The sequence below is a fragment of the Suricata suricatta genome, chromosome 6 (assembly GCF_006229205.1).
Source record: "Suricata suricatta isolate VVHF042 chromosome 6, meerkat_22Aug2017_6uvM2_HiC, whole genome shotgun sequence".
Classification (NCBI taxonomy): domain Eukaryota; kingdom Metazoa; phylum Chordata; class Mammalia; order Carnivora; family Herpestidae; genus Suricata; species Suricata suricatta.
In genome coordinates, this window is record NC_043705.1 from 32,713,883 (window position 1) to 32,728,693 (window position 14,811).

Here is a 14,811-nt window from a genome sequence, read left to right on the forward strand (position 1 = left end):
CACATAGTATAACACACCCAAATTTGTGTTCTAAAGAATGTGGTATTTCCCTTGGAACTCGCCGCAGAGCGGTAGCTCTCACCTTCTGCCCTCCACACAGAAACACGGTTTACTTGCTCATTTTTGGGTGCTTGCACCAGAACCAGGAGGCTGGTAGCTGCAGCATGGTCAGTGGTGGGTGGAGGCAGGGGACAGCTTGTGTGTTTGTGCACGTGCTCCTGCCTGGGAAAGGGAAGTGATTCTTAGGAGTCTGATTCTTGGCCAAGTCAGTGTTTGTGGGTGGGGAGTGTGGTGAGGAGATCACGATGAATACCCTGCAGATTGCTAGGGCTCGTGGTAAGGGAACAATGACAGGATTATATACTCTTCAGCCTGCCTGCACAATTTTATTAGTAGTGTCTGGGAACTGAGTTTTCCGCAGTGTGCATCCAAGTGTAAGGCCACCGCAAGCCCCTTCTCTACCTCCACACCCTGTGACAGCCTCATCAATTTAGCTCAGCTTCCCAAAGCCACACCTCTCTATGAAGGCTTCTCCAGCTCCCTGGGATAGTTGGCCTTCCTTTGTATTTTCTTAGTATCTGGTTTGTGCATCTGATTCTTCACTGTGTCTGATAGTCACTGCATGTGTCTGTCTCATAGTAAATAGGAGTTCTTGAGCATAGAGTGGGCTTCTGTATCATGAGTATCAGCGCAGTGCTTAGAGCTGAGTGGAAATTAAACAGTCGTAGAATCTTAGACCCAGAACAACCTTATTTCTCAATAGCTGTAGTCTTTGACTGCATAGAAAAACCGAGGTCTTGTGAAGTCCGATAGCAAGCAGTAGAAGGACTGTGACAAGGTCTTGGGCGTCATGTTTCCCAGGTGTAGTTAGTGCTTTTGTGTCTTTAGCCTCTTCTTAAAGCTAGATTCATAGCCATGGATGCCCCTTGGAACAACTTGGATGGTTTAAAATATACTGGTGCCCGAGACAAAGTATTGGTTTGAGATATAGCCTGGACATTGGGTTTAAAAAATTTTTTTGTATATCGACCTTTTCTTTAAAAAATAAAATGTATTGTCAAGCTAGCTAACATACAGTGACTGCTAACTTGTTCTCTTGGTTTCGGGGGTATGGACAATGGGATTTTAAAAAGTTTTCCAAATGAGTCTGACATGCTGCTAAGATTAAGAACCACTAGCTTAGCTCACGCCACTGTGAGCTTTGGAGACGTTCACTTGATTTGTGGAACTCTTAAACAGGGGAGCCCATTAAGCAACATCAAATAATAATAAAAAGCAAACAAGTTAAACATTGCAACCCTCATGTTAAAACACTCTTTTCAGATAAGTGCTCTCAAAATTGAGAAAAAGGCAAATGGCAGTACATTTGGAGACCTGCCACCTTTCATCCCTCGCATCGCTCACTTAGTTCTTGGCTGTGTCCATCGCAGGCTTCTGGCATTTATTCTGTTGGTTTCATTGTGATGGATATGCATGTGATGTAGAAAAATAGTCCTTTGTTGCAACAAGATTCCTGAAATAATTAGTTGAGCGACGAGTGAGCAGTGAATGACTTAAAAGGAAAGATCGCAAAATATTTTTTGCTGCCTTCAAATAGACTGCCTTCCAACAGACCATGACTCTTTGGGCTGGAACAATCCAGCCTACTCATTTTGCACATGAGGAATTAGAGCCCAGAGAGGTTAAATGCTTTGCCTGTGGTCACACAGTTGGCAGCCATTCAAGAAATCATTCATTCATTCATTTAGTCATAGAAAAATACTCGAGTGCCCCTTTGTTTCAGCACTCTTCTGTGTTGGGAGGAGAATGGTGTGCAAGTGAGCATTTGCAAGATAGTGGGGAGTGTGTGTGTGTAGTGGTATAGTAGAAAACTTCAGCTGGTTTACATCTTCTGAAGAAAGCACTTGATGAGAAGTTTGCTTTGAAATGTGCTGGTGATCAGGGAAGACCTCCCTAAAGAAGTCATCTTTAAGTCAAAACCCGAATTACAGGAAGAAATGATTTGTCCGCAAGAAACTTTGGGGACCGAGCATCTGAGGAAATGGCCAACTGCCAAAAGTTGGAAGTGGAACAAGTTTTGGGCATGTGAGGTTTGTTGGGGTGACTGTCTGCTGGGCGTGCAGGACCTGATGGGATGAGTGCCTGGGGATGAAGGTGAGAGGCAGCCAGTGGACCGGAGGCACAAATGCCCTGATCCTAGTTCAGTACTGCTAGGAAGCCACAAAGGCAGGCTTGGAAGGTTTTCATGCCGCTGCATGTCCAAAAGTGTCTCTTGTTCTTAACGTAGACTCAATATTGATCTAAAATACATGTACTTAAATATAGCTTGGGCAAATGGGCATTTACAAGAAGTCTCTTAGGCTGAAATTTAGATCCTACCCTGTCACCAGCTCCCCTCTGCCTTGGTGTGGTTGCTTACCTTTTGGAGATCGTCATTTGTTAAGAATGAGTCACATATGGGAAGAATTCCATGTTTTGAGATGATATGCTTTCAGTTCACGTGTCATGAATAGTTGACACCTGTACAGGGTGGCTTCCTTAAATTTTAGAGTGAGACACAGGAGGCATTTGATGCCAGAACTGCTAGAATTCTTAACTGATCATTGCTTTTGTGTGTATGTGTTCTCTGCCCTCCCCCCGCTGCCCTGCCCTGTTTCTCCTCACCAGATTGAGAATGCCAGCGAGGTGCTCATCACTCCCTTGGAGAAGTTTCGAAAGGAGCAGATTGGGGCCGCCAAGGTGAGAATTACACACACTTTGTCCTTGGCTTTTAGGGCAGCCTTGTTTTTGGATTTTGTAGCGGCTCATCTGTTACTCACAAGTGTCTGAAGTAAACCTGAGTGCGGTCAAACCCCAGAGCAGTCATTCTCGTATTTTGTTACCTAATCGTTTTGTGCTAGTTCATAAATCATGCAAAGGTAGAAACCGTGCCTCCTTGTGTTGGTACATACACGTGTGCTTGGACAACGTGCAGTTGTACTTACTGAGGACCCAGGACTCAGAGTGTAGCTGGGGGTTGCAGGTTGGGCCCCACGGGGGTGGGGAGGACACAGCTCATTTTTGCTGTGTTTGAAAATGCGCCCTTTACTGCTAGATCTTGACATTTTTCAAGGGAAAGTGACAAGTCATAGTTTTCTTTGAAATATCCTGGTTTAGAAAAATACATGTTTTACATCGTGCAGGTCCAAAAGCAGGACTGCTTTGACTCCTAGGTCCCAGTTCAGTTGCGCTGATGGGGAAGGACTGGCAGGTTCCATCCGTCCCTGAGAAGACTGCAAAGAATCGTGTTCATTTTTAAAAGGGTTCTCCAGGGTTCCCCTGCCCTGTGAGAAGTCACTAGGAAATCTTAGCTAGTTTGACCTTCAGTAGAGTGTTAGAAGCCACCTGCAGAGAAAGTGTTGTCATTGGAATCTGTGAAAGCAAAAGGGGTTTTTGAGATTTTTCTTCCTGTTTTTCTGGAACTGTGAGTCCTTCTGCTGGCGCCACCTGCAGGGAGCTTTGGGCAACATCACTCGCCTGCTTGCTTAGAGTCTACTCGGTTGTGAAATGGCCTTGAGAAGTAGGTGCCTTTAGGTGGGAGAAAGAGAACCGAAACATAACGAAGTGGGATCTATCTCCTCACCCCACCTCCCCACCTACGCACATCTGCTTCTGAAAATGAGTAAGATGAGGGTCCGCAAAGGGAGGTGGGCTGTTCAGTCAGGGCTCTTCAGAGGGGAGGCTGACTGTAGTTGGAAGGACATACCCCAGCAAAGATTTTTCTCTCAGTTCTGCCAGTTTTACACTTTACATTTATGAAGAAATGAGAGCTCATGGGTTTTGTAGCAGAGATTACGGAATGCATACTTAAGAGGGAGTCTCACTCCACTAAGATTTTGTCCAAGACTGAATTTGCCATGAGTGTCTCCCAGGGATTCTCATTGTGCGTAGGCCCAGTGAGCAGAACTTGACTCTAGTGGCGTTGGAACCTGTGCTTCCTGTTCATGATGATACATGGCAGTGGCTCCGGACGTTTTGAAGAGCTTTGAGGCAGCAGCAGCGAACGCAGACCTCTTTACACAGTCTTCTTTCCAAGAATCTTTTCAGCCTCTGGGCACAGATGCTTCTCAGTCTGGCCTCTGTCCTCAGCCCTGCTTTTGGGGGCTCCCATAGTTTGCACAGAGGAGGAGCAGGATTCTGAAGTGGGCTCCCCTTGGGTAATACCAGTGAGCTTAATGACAGCAGCAGGTACTTTTCCAGAAGTGGGGCAGAAGTGGGTTGTAGATGGTGAGAAAATAAGAATAAAAGAATTTAAGTAAAATAATCCCTCATCAGAACATGTTGCATCTCACATACTCTAATCCCTTCTCCTGTTGAGCAGTGTCATGATATTAGGGGTGATTTCCCCTCCCTTTCCTTTTGTTGTTTCTTTTTCCCAACAGTCTGTTCTTCCCCTCCCCCTGATGCGTTCATTTATTTCCTCAGCTTGTGTACATTGAAAAGAAAGCAAAGAAATGAACTCTTTACCAGGCAGTTGAAGAAGTAGACTAAAGAATACTTAAGAACCAGCCAGGGCTCTCAGGTGGCCAAGTGGAAGTTTCTGAAAATTACCCTTCCTCCCCCTCTGGTGCTGCTTCAGTTGCTATAACAACCTGTTGCTACTTTGCAAGCAGCAGAAATCCATGGTGGAGGTGAAGGCTGCCAGAGAGGAGGACTCCTAGGTATTCTGGTGCAGAAGTAGCTACCCTGCAGAGTCATGTCCTGGGGCTTGGCCTAATCATGACCCTATGTCTAGAATTCTGAGTTTGGGGAAGTTTGTTTTTCTGCCAGCCTAGGTGCTGTTGGACAGCCTGGCATTACAGTGAAAGTAAAATAGAAGTTAGAGAGCAATGGTGAAGAGGGGGGCATTGGCTTGTCAACTTAGGGAGTAGCTGAACCTCCTCATACCTGTTTCCTGATCTCTAGAACGGGGACAGTGGTAATAGTTACTTCCTAGAGTTCTTGTGAAGGAGACATAAGTCAATGCCTGTAAGTGCTCAGAACAGTGTCTGTCATATAACCTTTGAATGTTAGCTGTTAGATTCAGTACACACAGTTCATCCATTAAAAAAAGTACGGGAGTACCTGCTCGGTGCCTGGCCACAGGATGGTGGAGTTGTAGATGTACTCATGTGTGGTTACAGAGAATGACATGAAACAAAAAGATGTAAATAAACATAATTTCAAATTGTGGTAGGTGTTATAAAGACTTACCTTCATGGGACAGTGGGGCATGGGAAGCAAGTGGTGTTCTCCATAAGGAAGAGGTATGTTCAGATAATGGGTCTCATTACCACCATTACCACCATGGCTGCTGTGATCACCACTGCCATCATCATTGTTACTGAATTTTATTGTGCACTTTCTGTGTGCTGGGCCCTCTGCTAAGCACTGTCTGTGGATTAGCCTGTTTTATCCTAATAGGTCTCTGAAGAGGTAGCTGTTTTTATTCTTATTTTGTTAGATGGTCTTTGAGTTGAAAGAGGAAGCCTGAACCTGAGCCCTCCTTGGTTTATAGATGAGGGAACCCCGTTTTGGAGAGGGGGCAGTGATTTGTTTAGAGTCAGTCCATGAAAAGTTGGGAATAATTTCCAGGATTCTAACTCTGTGTTTTCTCCATTTAGCCACTGATAGTGCATTCTTTGGGACAGAAACTGCTTTGCTTTCTGTTTAGCTCTGGCTGTCCTCTTGAACATGGAATGTGGCAGCTCGAGTTGCCAAAAAGTCACAGAATGCCGGTGACTCATGTTCCCTGGCCTTTTCTCACCTCTGGCCAGCTGGGCTAGCCCAGCACAGGGTTCTCCTCTTGGGACTTCCTGACATTGCTAGAGTGGATCTGCAGGCGCATTGAGGGGGAAGGGGAGCCGCTGGTTTCTATAGAGGAAAGAGTTGCATAAGTCACTGTCTAGCCTGTACCCTTCCTCAAATTTGAGCCTAGTATCTCCCTAGGCTTTTTCCTCACTTGCTTCTGCATTTTGAGTTGTTCCTGTGTATAAGTAGTCTCTTAAGCAAAATTCTTATTTGTAGAGGTGGATACCTGTCAACTAAAAAGGGTATGTGATGATTGTTCCCACTTTGAGAGGCTTAGAATTTCGTGGTTGACCAGATAATGGTGTTTTGACATGCCCGGGGATTCAGGTGAGAGCATCTTGGTGATTGCTGTCACCTGTCCCACTTAGGCTGCCCAGTGTTCTGCCCAGAGCATTTGTACTGCTCTTGTGCTCCAGAAGGCTCCACCCTGTCCCTCATATGATTAGCGGGTCTTAGTTCACATTCTTGAGCACCCCGTCTGTGGACTGAGGGCACCTTATTTCCTTCAGAGCACTTGTTGTGGTCTCTAATTATGCTCTTGATTTGTTTCCTGGTTAATTGTCCTTCTACTGGAATGTCCCCCCCATTGAGGCTTGGGACCACTTCTCCCTTGTATTGTCAGTGGCTAAAGGAGCCTGACACAGAGTGATTGCTGCTTCTATCTTTGTAGAATGAATGGAGATGTCTCTGAGCTTCCTTGTCTGGCTGCAAGTTTGTCTTTTCATAGTGGCCTTGGAGTTGCAGGAAAATATGTTGTGTGGGTTCCAGCTGAGTCCAGAGTAAGAATGATGTGCTAAGTTAGTGAAGTTGATCCTGTTCCTCAAGCCACTGTCAGCCTTCTCCCAGCCCCCTTGCTTCCCACCCACACTTGAAAGTGGAAGGAAGGGAGACTGCCTGTGGACATGGGTCTAAAGTGCGATTGAAGGGGAGGTTTGGAGGCAGCCTGAACTCAAATCCTGACTCTGTCACTGTGGCTTTCTACAAGTTAACTAACTTCCCTTGATCTAAGTTTTCTTCTCTGTAAAATGGGAGATAAAAGTAGAATCTCAATTACTCACTGATTTGATGGGAAAGCAGGGACTATGTGTGTTATGATATTTATATTATTTTTCATTTTGAAAGTTATTAACAAAGGAAAATAAAAAATTCCCAAATGGAGGATGAAAATCACCCATTATCTCATTTCATTAATTTGATTATTTTCACTGATCTTTCCATCTAATCTTTGTCTCTAGGTCGATACATTCTATGTAGGACGCACCAAGTTTATATCGTAATATGAGTACTTGACATCATGTTATGAGCAGCTTTGCCAGATCACCATGTAGCCTTCCTGGTTCTGTTCATTGGAAGTCCCACCCTTTAATTATCTCAAACCCTGTCTTTGGACAGCGATGCCCTTTTGCCCTTTTGTTTGTTTGCCATTACAAATAATGCTGCTGTGAACACATTTGTCTTCTTTATTTTCATTTGAATTATTCTTCATTTCAAAGACACCCATGTGTTAAATATTGTACCCAGGGAGATTGAGATCTATATACTAAGTAATTTTTGACCACTATTAAAAGTGAATCTGCCCTTTTTCTAGACTTGTCTCATTTAAGCTTTAAGTAGGTTTTCTTGCTTTGGAATTAGCTTTATTGGTAACTTTGCTCCTTTCTTTGGCCTTGAAAATCCTTTGAATTAGAAATTAGAAATTTCTATTTTATAGTTGAGGTTCTTAGAAAGTGGAGTCCTGGCTTTGCCACTATTAAATACTGGTTCTGGCCTTGTTTCTGGCCCGGTACAGGTTCCTCTGTGGTAGACAGTCACACCTGTCAGTCTCTTGATAGGGATTGGCTTGACTTAAAAAAGCTAGGTTGTTTGCTATTCTGGGTCTGAAGGCATGGTGAACTATGAAATGGAGCAGGTAGGACTTGAAAAGGTTGATTTTCTTCTCTTGACATTTTACTTTTTTTCTACTCTCTTCTTTCTGCCAGGAAGCCAAAAAGAAGTATGACAAGGAGACAGAAAAGTATTGTGGCATCTTAGAGAAACACTTGAATTTGTCTTCTAAGAAGAAAGAATCTCAGCTTCAGGAGGTAAGAAACTTCGCTAGTACCCTGAACAAGGTGATTCATTTCTAGGTGATGCTGTGGGATCTGTGCTAGTTGCTCCTTGACAGAAAATCCTAGGATCTGAACTCAGAAACCAGGAGCTTGACCCCGATCCTTCATCAAATGCCTGATGCGTGGATCGCCTTTGTATCTTCCCATCCACATTGCACCTTTTGTGGCTGTCCAACCTGCTGGTGGGGCAGAGGCACCTACCGCTGGTCAAGATCACCCACCTCCTTGTTGGGCAGCCCTGATCACTAAAATGTGTTTCTTTTTTTCACACTAAAGTCTGTTTTCCTGTTTCCCTCACCCTTCTCCCTGGTTCTGTACCCTATTGCCTTACTTCTTGTATGCCTTGTATCCGTAATTTTCTGAAACATTAGCCTCTGAAACACTGTTGTCTTGCTCCTTTATTACTGTTTTTACTTTTTAAAAAATTATTTCAACCAGTACTTCACATCAATCTTCCTTTCTTTCCTTCTTTCCTTTTCTTTTTTCTTTCTTCCTTTATCTCTCTCTCTTTAAGCAGGATTTTATTGTCATTCATATGTTTTATGCTTTGGTAGCTTTGTTTCAAAAGAGGTAAATTCTCTGGGCTGTCCTAGGACTTTCTGGATTGGCATGAAGAATAGTTCACTTGGAAAGATAAGTTAGCTTTGCAACCATGGATCTGTGGTAATTCTCATTTAGTTCATAGATTTGCATGGTAAGGGAGTGGCTTCTGAGACAGGGAGCAGGTTCCTAGGGGGAACTCCAGAGTTGACTACATGAATGTCATTTTATTTAATTTCTAACAGTTTATTTGACCTTTCTAAGGTCTGTGTAAAGAGAGGTGGTGACTTCCAAGTTAGCTCTTATTCTTTTTTTTTTTTTGTTGTTAATTTTTTCCTACTGTTTGTTTATTTTCAAGACAGAGCATGAGTGGGGGAGGGGCAGAGAGAGAGAGGGAATCACAGAATCCAAAACAGGCTCCAGGCTCTGTCTGGGCTGTCAGCACAGAGCCTGACCTGGGGTTCAAACCCATCAATCTCCAGCTCATGACCTCAGCAGAAGTTGGACGCTTAACTGACTGAACCACCCAGGCTCTCTCCAACCCTCCTTTTTAAAGTTTTTAATTCAAGTTCCAGTTAGTTAACGTATAGTGTGGTCTTAGTTTCAGGCATGCAATACAGTGATTCAGCACTTCCATCCAGTGCTCCGCATAGCAAGTGCCTCCTAAATGCCCATTGTCTATTTCACCCATCCCCCCCCACCCACCTCCCACCTTGTAACCATCTGCTGTTCTCTGTTTCTTGGCTTGTTTCTCTCTCTTTTTCCCTTTGTTCATTTATTTTGTTTCTTAAATACCATGAGTAGAATCACATGGTATTGGTCTTTCTCTCTCTAGCTTCATCCACATTACTGAAAATGGCAAGATTTCTAATGTCTGAGTTATTACTCCATCGTGTGTGTGTGTGTGTGTGTGTGTGTGTGTGTGTACACACCACATCTTTATCCATTTGTCATTTGATGGACACTTGTCAAGCTAGCCCTCATTCTTCACCCTACTTTGTTTTTGAGAAAATGCCATGCAGTACTTCTGTCAGGTGAAAGTTCATATGACGATCATAAGGTTAAAGGTTGAAAAATGAAGATAACATAGGAGATGGTGGAGTCTAATTCCCTCCCCACCCAGATTTGTTGCCCAGCTTCAGTTAGGCATGTCTTGTTTTCAGATACCTTTGCTCTGAAATGGGAGTTAAACCAATTGTGTAAGTGATGAAGGGGAGGCAACAACAACCCCGCAACAAGTGTTTGTAGTGGGCTTTGCAGATCGGTTTTTGGCCAGCCAGCCAATGGCAACTGAATACTTGGTGTGAACTTGGCATGAAAAGTAGAAAATGCTAACTTATCCTGGAAGATCTAGTACCTGACTAGGGAAAAAGGAGCAAACACACGGGGAGGTGATTCTTGAAGTTAGCATAGCTACTCCGGTGAATCTTGTCAGATGTGCTGGAGAAGGCTAAAGAAAACCTATTTTCATTGGATCGTATATAAAGTACTAAATTCACTGGATGGGATCCCTGCTGTGCATGGGGTATGGGCACTGGAAGAGGCCCAAGAATATGCTATCATCTGTGATAAATGCGTAATTCCATGTAGGATCTGTCCTGATGCCCTCACTTTTTAGTTAGTTACTCTTCAAGTGTCATTTAGCATTTAGGGTTTACAAACTACCTTTAAGGACAGTCTTTTTGGCTGCAGCTTGCAATGACCAGACGTGGCCAGCTCTACAGTTTGTAAGCAGTTCTATCAGTCAGGGTCATTAAGAGTTGAGCACTTGTGTGATTGTTGTAGCACCTGTTGGTGTTGAGAGGCCCATAGCACAGTAGTCTATAGGCATGGCGTTCCCCAGAGTGAGGATGCTTTCTTGTCTGTTCTCTTCATGCCTGGATGATGCTTCCTTGTTCAGGGATGAGTCTAACGTACTCGTTTAAAGCATATCCTCTCCCCCCGAGATAGCACAGTGTTGGTCGAAAAGCCCTGGCTGGCACAGTGATATCTTACTTGAAGGCCTGCTGTTCGTGTTTTCACTGTGTGACCTGGGGCAAGTACTCACCTCACTGAGCTTTTAGTTCCATTTTTTGATAAAATACAAAGTACCTGTTCTGTCCACTTCATGTACAGGAAGGCGTATTATGGCTGCTAAACAAATATAAAGTATTATCCCTCTGACTGGCTCGTTCCTCCCCATCCTGTCCCCAAATTGGATAGTACGCTACCTCGCCACCTTAGTGTGTTCAGGCTACTAAAAGAGAATACCATAGACGAGGTAGCTTGTAGAGACAGAAGTATAATTGTCACAGTTAAGGAGGTTAGGAAGGCCAGTGTTGAAGCACTGGTAGGGGTAGCTTGCCTCCTGCTTCCTCGATGCTGTCTTCTTGCTGTCGCATCACATGGTGAAAGGACCAGGGGAGCTCAGTCCATTCGTGAGGACTCCATCCTCATGACCTGGTCACCTCCTAAAGGCCCCACCTCTGGGTGCTGTCACATTGGAGCTTACGTCTCAACATGTGAATGTTGGCAGGGACACCGACATTTACTCTATAGCACTGACGTTGCCAGTTACAGATATTCGTGGGCATTTCTACATCATGCTCTTTTGTGGTTCTTGGTGTGCTTGTCTTCGGCCTCGCCATGCTCTCTAGGTACTTTGAGGGCAAGGGGTGAGCTGGGCTGTAGGTCTTTCTTTCAGGTCCAGGTCTTCTTGAGCGTTGCTTTTTGGTTGTGCCTGAGCTGAATTAAATTGATAAAAATCTTACAACAAGAATGATATAATACTTTACACTAACAACAATAATAGCAGCAGTTATTTACGGAATGCTTATTCATGTACTGTGTTAGGCACTTTGCTTGGAATCTTCTCAAATCCTTACAACCACTTCCGGAGGTGCAGATTTATTCCCTCGATGTTTGGTAGCTTGCCTGCAGCTTGTCACTGAGGTTGTGAACATGGCCCCTTACCCTGGAACTCTTTTAACTCACTGTGCTCTCCTACTTGCCTCTCTACCGTGGGAGGGAGGAATGTTGCTGGGCAGCTGGGCAGCCTTTGTTATTCAATGCCAGTGTCATTCAGATAGGATTCATCTGAAGGAGGGACCTTGGTAATCAATCTTCTGATTAAACCTACTGGAAATACATTTGAAGGATCCAAGTTCCTTGCAGAGGTGAAGTGATTTGTTCAAGGTCTTCCAGCTATGAAGTGATGATTTTCTTCACATTTATCCAAACATCAATTTGGGAATATTACTAAACACCTAGTGCACTTTTAATGAAATCTGCTTTCTTTGAATATCCAGAGTTCTGCCCTACTTGCAGCCTTTTTAAATTCTAGCCCATCCCTACATTCCAGTGGGTAAAATTATAGTGCACTGATGTGGAATGACACTGCCATCTAGTGGATGATTCTTTTGTCAATTAAAATTTTTTTCAAGGGCTAAGAACTTTCAAAGATAATAATCACTTAACACATATTCATTCACTTAACACATATACTTCTATGAGTCCATTCAGGTGTTGAGTGTTTTGTGAGAGTAAATGGATGATTGGCTTTCATGAACTTAAAGTCTAGGAAAATAGCTCTTTTCCAAGAAGCATAGAATGGCTGTTACATCTCAGACAAGGGGGTAAATTCACTGTTTCTCAAATAAGAAGCAGGGAAGCCTTTGTGAGTGGCTTGCCAGGTGGGCTGAACTTCTGGCCCACCAGACCACTTCAGGGAGGGCTCTAACGTGTGATGAATTCTGTGGTCCAGGTGAGCAAAGGCATTGGCAGGAGAAACCTACCATTCTAATTGGAGTTTTTCTTCCCTTTCCTGTGGAATTACATTGAGTTATGCATCTCTTCTGAAAACTGAATTACTGAAGGCCACATATAGATCCATTTATTCCTTCCTCAGGCATCTCTTGGATGCTTACTACATGCCAGGCAGTGTTCTGGAAGCTGGGATAGAAAAGTGGAAAGATGACACAAAGTCTTTGCTCTCATTGACACTATATTTCAGGAAGAGAAAAGCATTGAAAATAATACTACATAGTGATAGGGAAATAAATTGGGAGGTAGGTTACCCAAGGGGGTCTTTATCTTGTATACATTAACATGGTCCATGAAGTCTTTTTTAAACAGGTTAACAAGTGAATTGAAACTAGAAGGATGAGAAAGACCACTAAGAGGAAAGCTAGGGCAGTGTTCTTGAAATTGTGTGTGAGTTGGGGTGCCTGGCTGGCTCGGTCAGTAGAGCACACAGCTTTTCATCTCAAGGTTGTGAGTTTGAGACCCATGTTGGGTGCAGAGATTACTTAAAAATAAAGTATTTTAGGGGAACCTGGGTGCCCTATTTGGTTAAGTGTAGAACTCTTGGTTTCAGCTCAGATCATGATGTCACAATTTGTGGAACTGAGCCTGGAATTGGGCTCCCCACTGTCAGTGCAGAGTCTGCTTGGGATTCTCTTTTTCTCTCTCTGCCCCTCCCCCATGCTTGCTCCCTCACTAACTCTCTAAAAAATAAATAAAAATAAAGTATTTGTGAAAAATTGGGTGTCATAAAAGTCTGAATTACTGGGTCATGAAATAGAATAGGGGAGGCCAGAACAGAAGAAAATGATAAAGGCATGTTTTTTGGGTCATAATATAAAAAATGTTTTTTGCTGTGCCTTAAGTTTAAAAAAACTGAGTATTTATTTAGGAGAAGAGGCTTACAAGCAGAAGGAACACCAGTAGCAGTGATTGCATGGCAGGAAAGCATTTGGAGTGTTAGGGGACGAGGAGTCAGTCTGGGTGGCTGGAGCACAGTGAGAATGGGTTGGTGGGGCAGGGGTGGGAGGCAGGTCACACAAGGTCTTGCAAACCATGGTGGAGGCCAGAGGAAGTCGTCGATGAGTTTGTGAGAAACCTCTGATTTCAATTTTAAGAAAGCTGTCTGCTGGGTGCAGACTGGAGTGGGGCCGGGGAGAGAAAGAAAGTGGGGAGACCAGTTAGGAGAGGAGTTTAATTACACAGAGACGCATGACTGACTCCAGGGAGGAGCTGGCCCTAAAGCCTGTCTGCTCTGAAGGGCTTGGCGGGAGCTGTAACAGATGTGCACACAGCCCTTTTTGGCTTTCAAATGGTTCACATCCTTTAGTTCATTTTCTCGCAAGGGCGGATACGACCTCCAGGTGTGGAAAAGAGACCCAGAGTAGATAAGTGACTGGAGTAGGTCTCTCCAGCTAGAAAGTGATAGAACTGCAAGTCCAACCTGGGTGTTTGGGCAATGAGCTGTCTCATTAATGCGGGGCTCTGCTGTTTGTCTTAAAGGAGCTTCCTCCATTGCTGCCTAACAGTAGGAGCCACGTTGCAGATTTTCAGAATAATGCTGTCTTGAGTTGCAGTGTCAATTGGCAAGCCTGAGCAGAGAGGATGTTTGAGGTGTGTGGGTGGTCAGAGGAAGTAGCTGTATCCCTGGTGTAAGTGTGTTGGATTTGCACTGTGAGGAAATTACAGGCTGCAGGGACATACGGGGCTTAGCTGGCTGGAGGCCAGGTGGAAGGGATGTCAGTCAGCCCAGTGGTCTGAAGAGCCACACCTGGGGAGGGAGGGTGCAGCCTTTTCTGAAACTGGGCCTCCAAATAAAGATCTCTCAGTCCTCAGATACCAACTTCCCCTGCTGAAAGGCTTAGAAAAGGCCCCCAAGTTTAGTCCTTTGTTTTTTTTTTTTGTTTTTTGTTTTTTTTCCAGCACTTACTCAGCAAATTAGCTTCAATGTATTAATATGTTGCTCTAGGAGGAAGTTGCTCCCAGGAGAGTCGAAAGACCTGTTTGTGCTTTTTCAGAGTTTGTAATTTTCTATTTGTTTACATGATTATTTAATATCTCTTTGCTTGCCTATTCTGTGAGGTCCATAAATGGAGTTTCTTTTGTCCATGATGGTTGAATGAATAGTTTACCATGTTCTTTAGATAGGAAGATATAGCAGAGCCATATTTGGTGTAATGGAAGATGGGGTTTGCCCCAAGTTTTCTCTGCAGGGATCTTGACAAAGGAACACTGGAAGACCTATTTCTCTGGGGGCTTTGTCTGTCTCTGTAAAGTATGTAATAGAATGATTTCTCACCCCATCACTTCTAAAGAAGGCAGATTCTTGTTTCCTACTACCAGACTATTCATTTATATTAAAAAATATTTAGGGATGCCTGGGTGGCTCAGTTGGTTAAGTGTCCAACCCTTGATTTCAGCTCAGGTCATGATCTCACAGTTCATGAGTTTGAGCCCTGAGTTGGGCTGTGTGCTCACAGCCTGCTTCGGATTCTCTCTCTCTCTCTCTCTCTCTCTCTCTCTCTCTCTCTCTCTGCCCTTCCCCTGCTTGCAT

At 44.0% G+C, this 14,811-nt stretch overlaps 1 protein-coding gene across 5 annotated transcripts in view; it reads left to right on the forward strand.

The window, feature by feature from the left end:
- The window catches only part of ARHGAP26 (Rho GTPase activating protein 26), a 419,918-nt gene that overhangs the window by 106,076 nt on the left and 299,031 nt on the right, over window positions 1–14,811 (forward strand). For all 5 annotated transcript variants that reach the window (XM_029942151.1, XM_029942152.1, XM_029942153.1 and 2 more), the window contains exons 4-5: window positions 2,668–2,739; window positions 7,809–7,910. In XM_029942151.1, coding sequence (XP_029798011.1) covers window positions 2,668–2,739; window positions 7,809–7,910 — 174 coding nt within the window. The remainder of the gene's footprint in view (window positions 1–2,667; window positions 2,740–7,808; window positions 7,911–14,811) is intronic.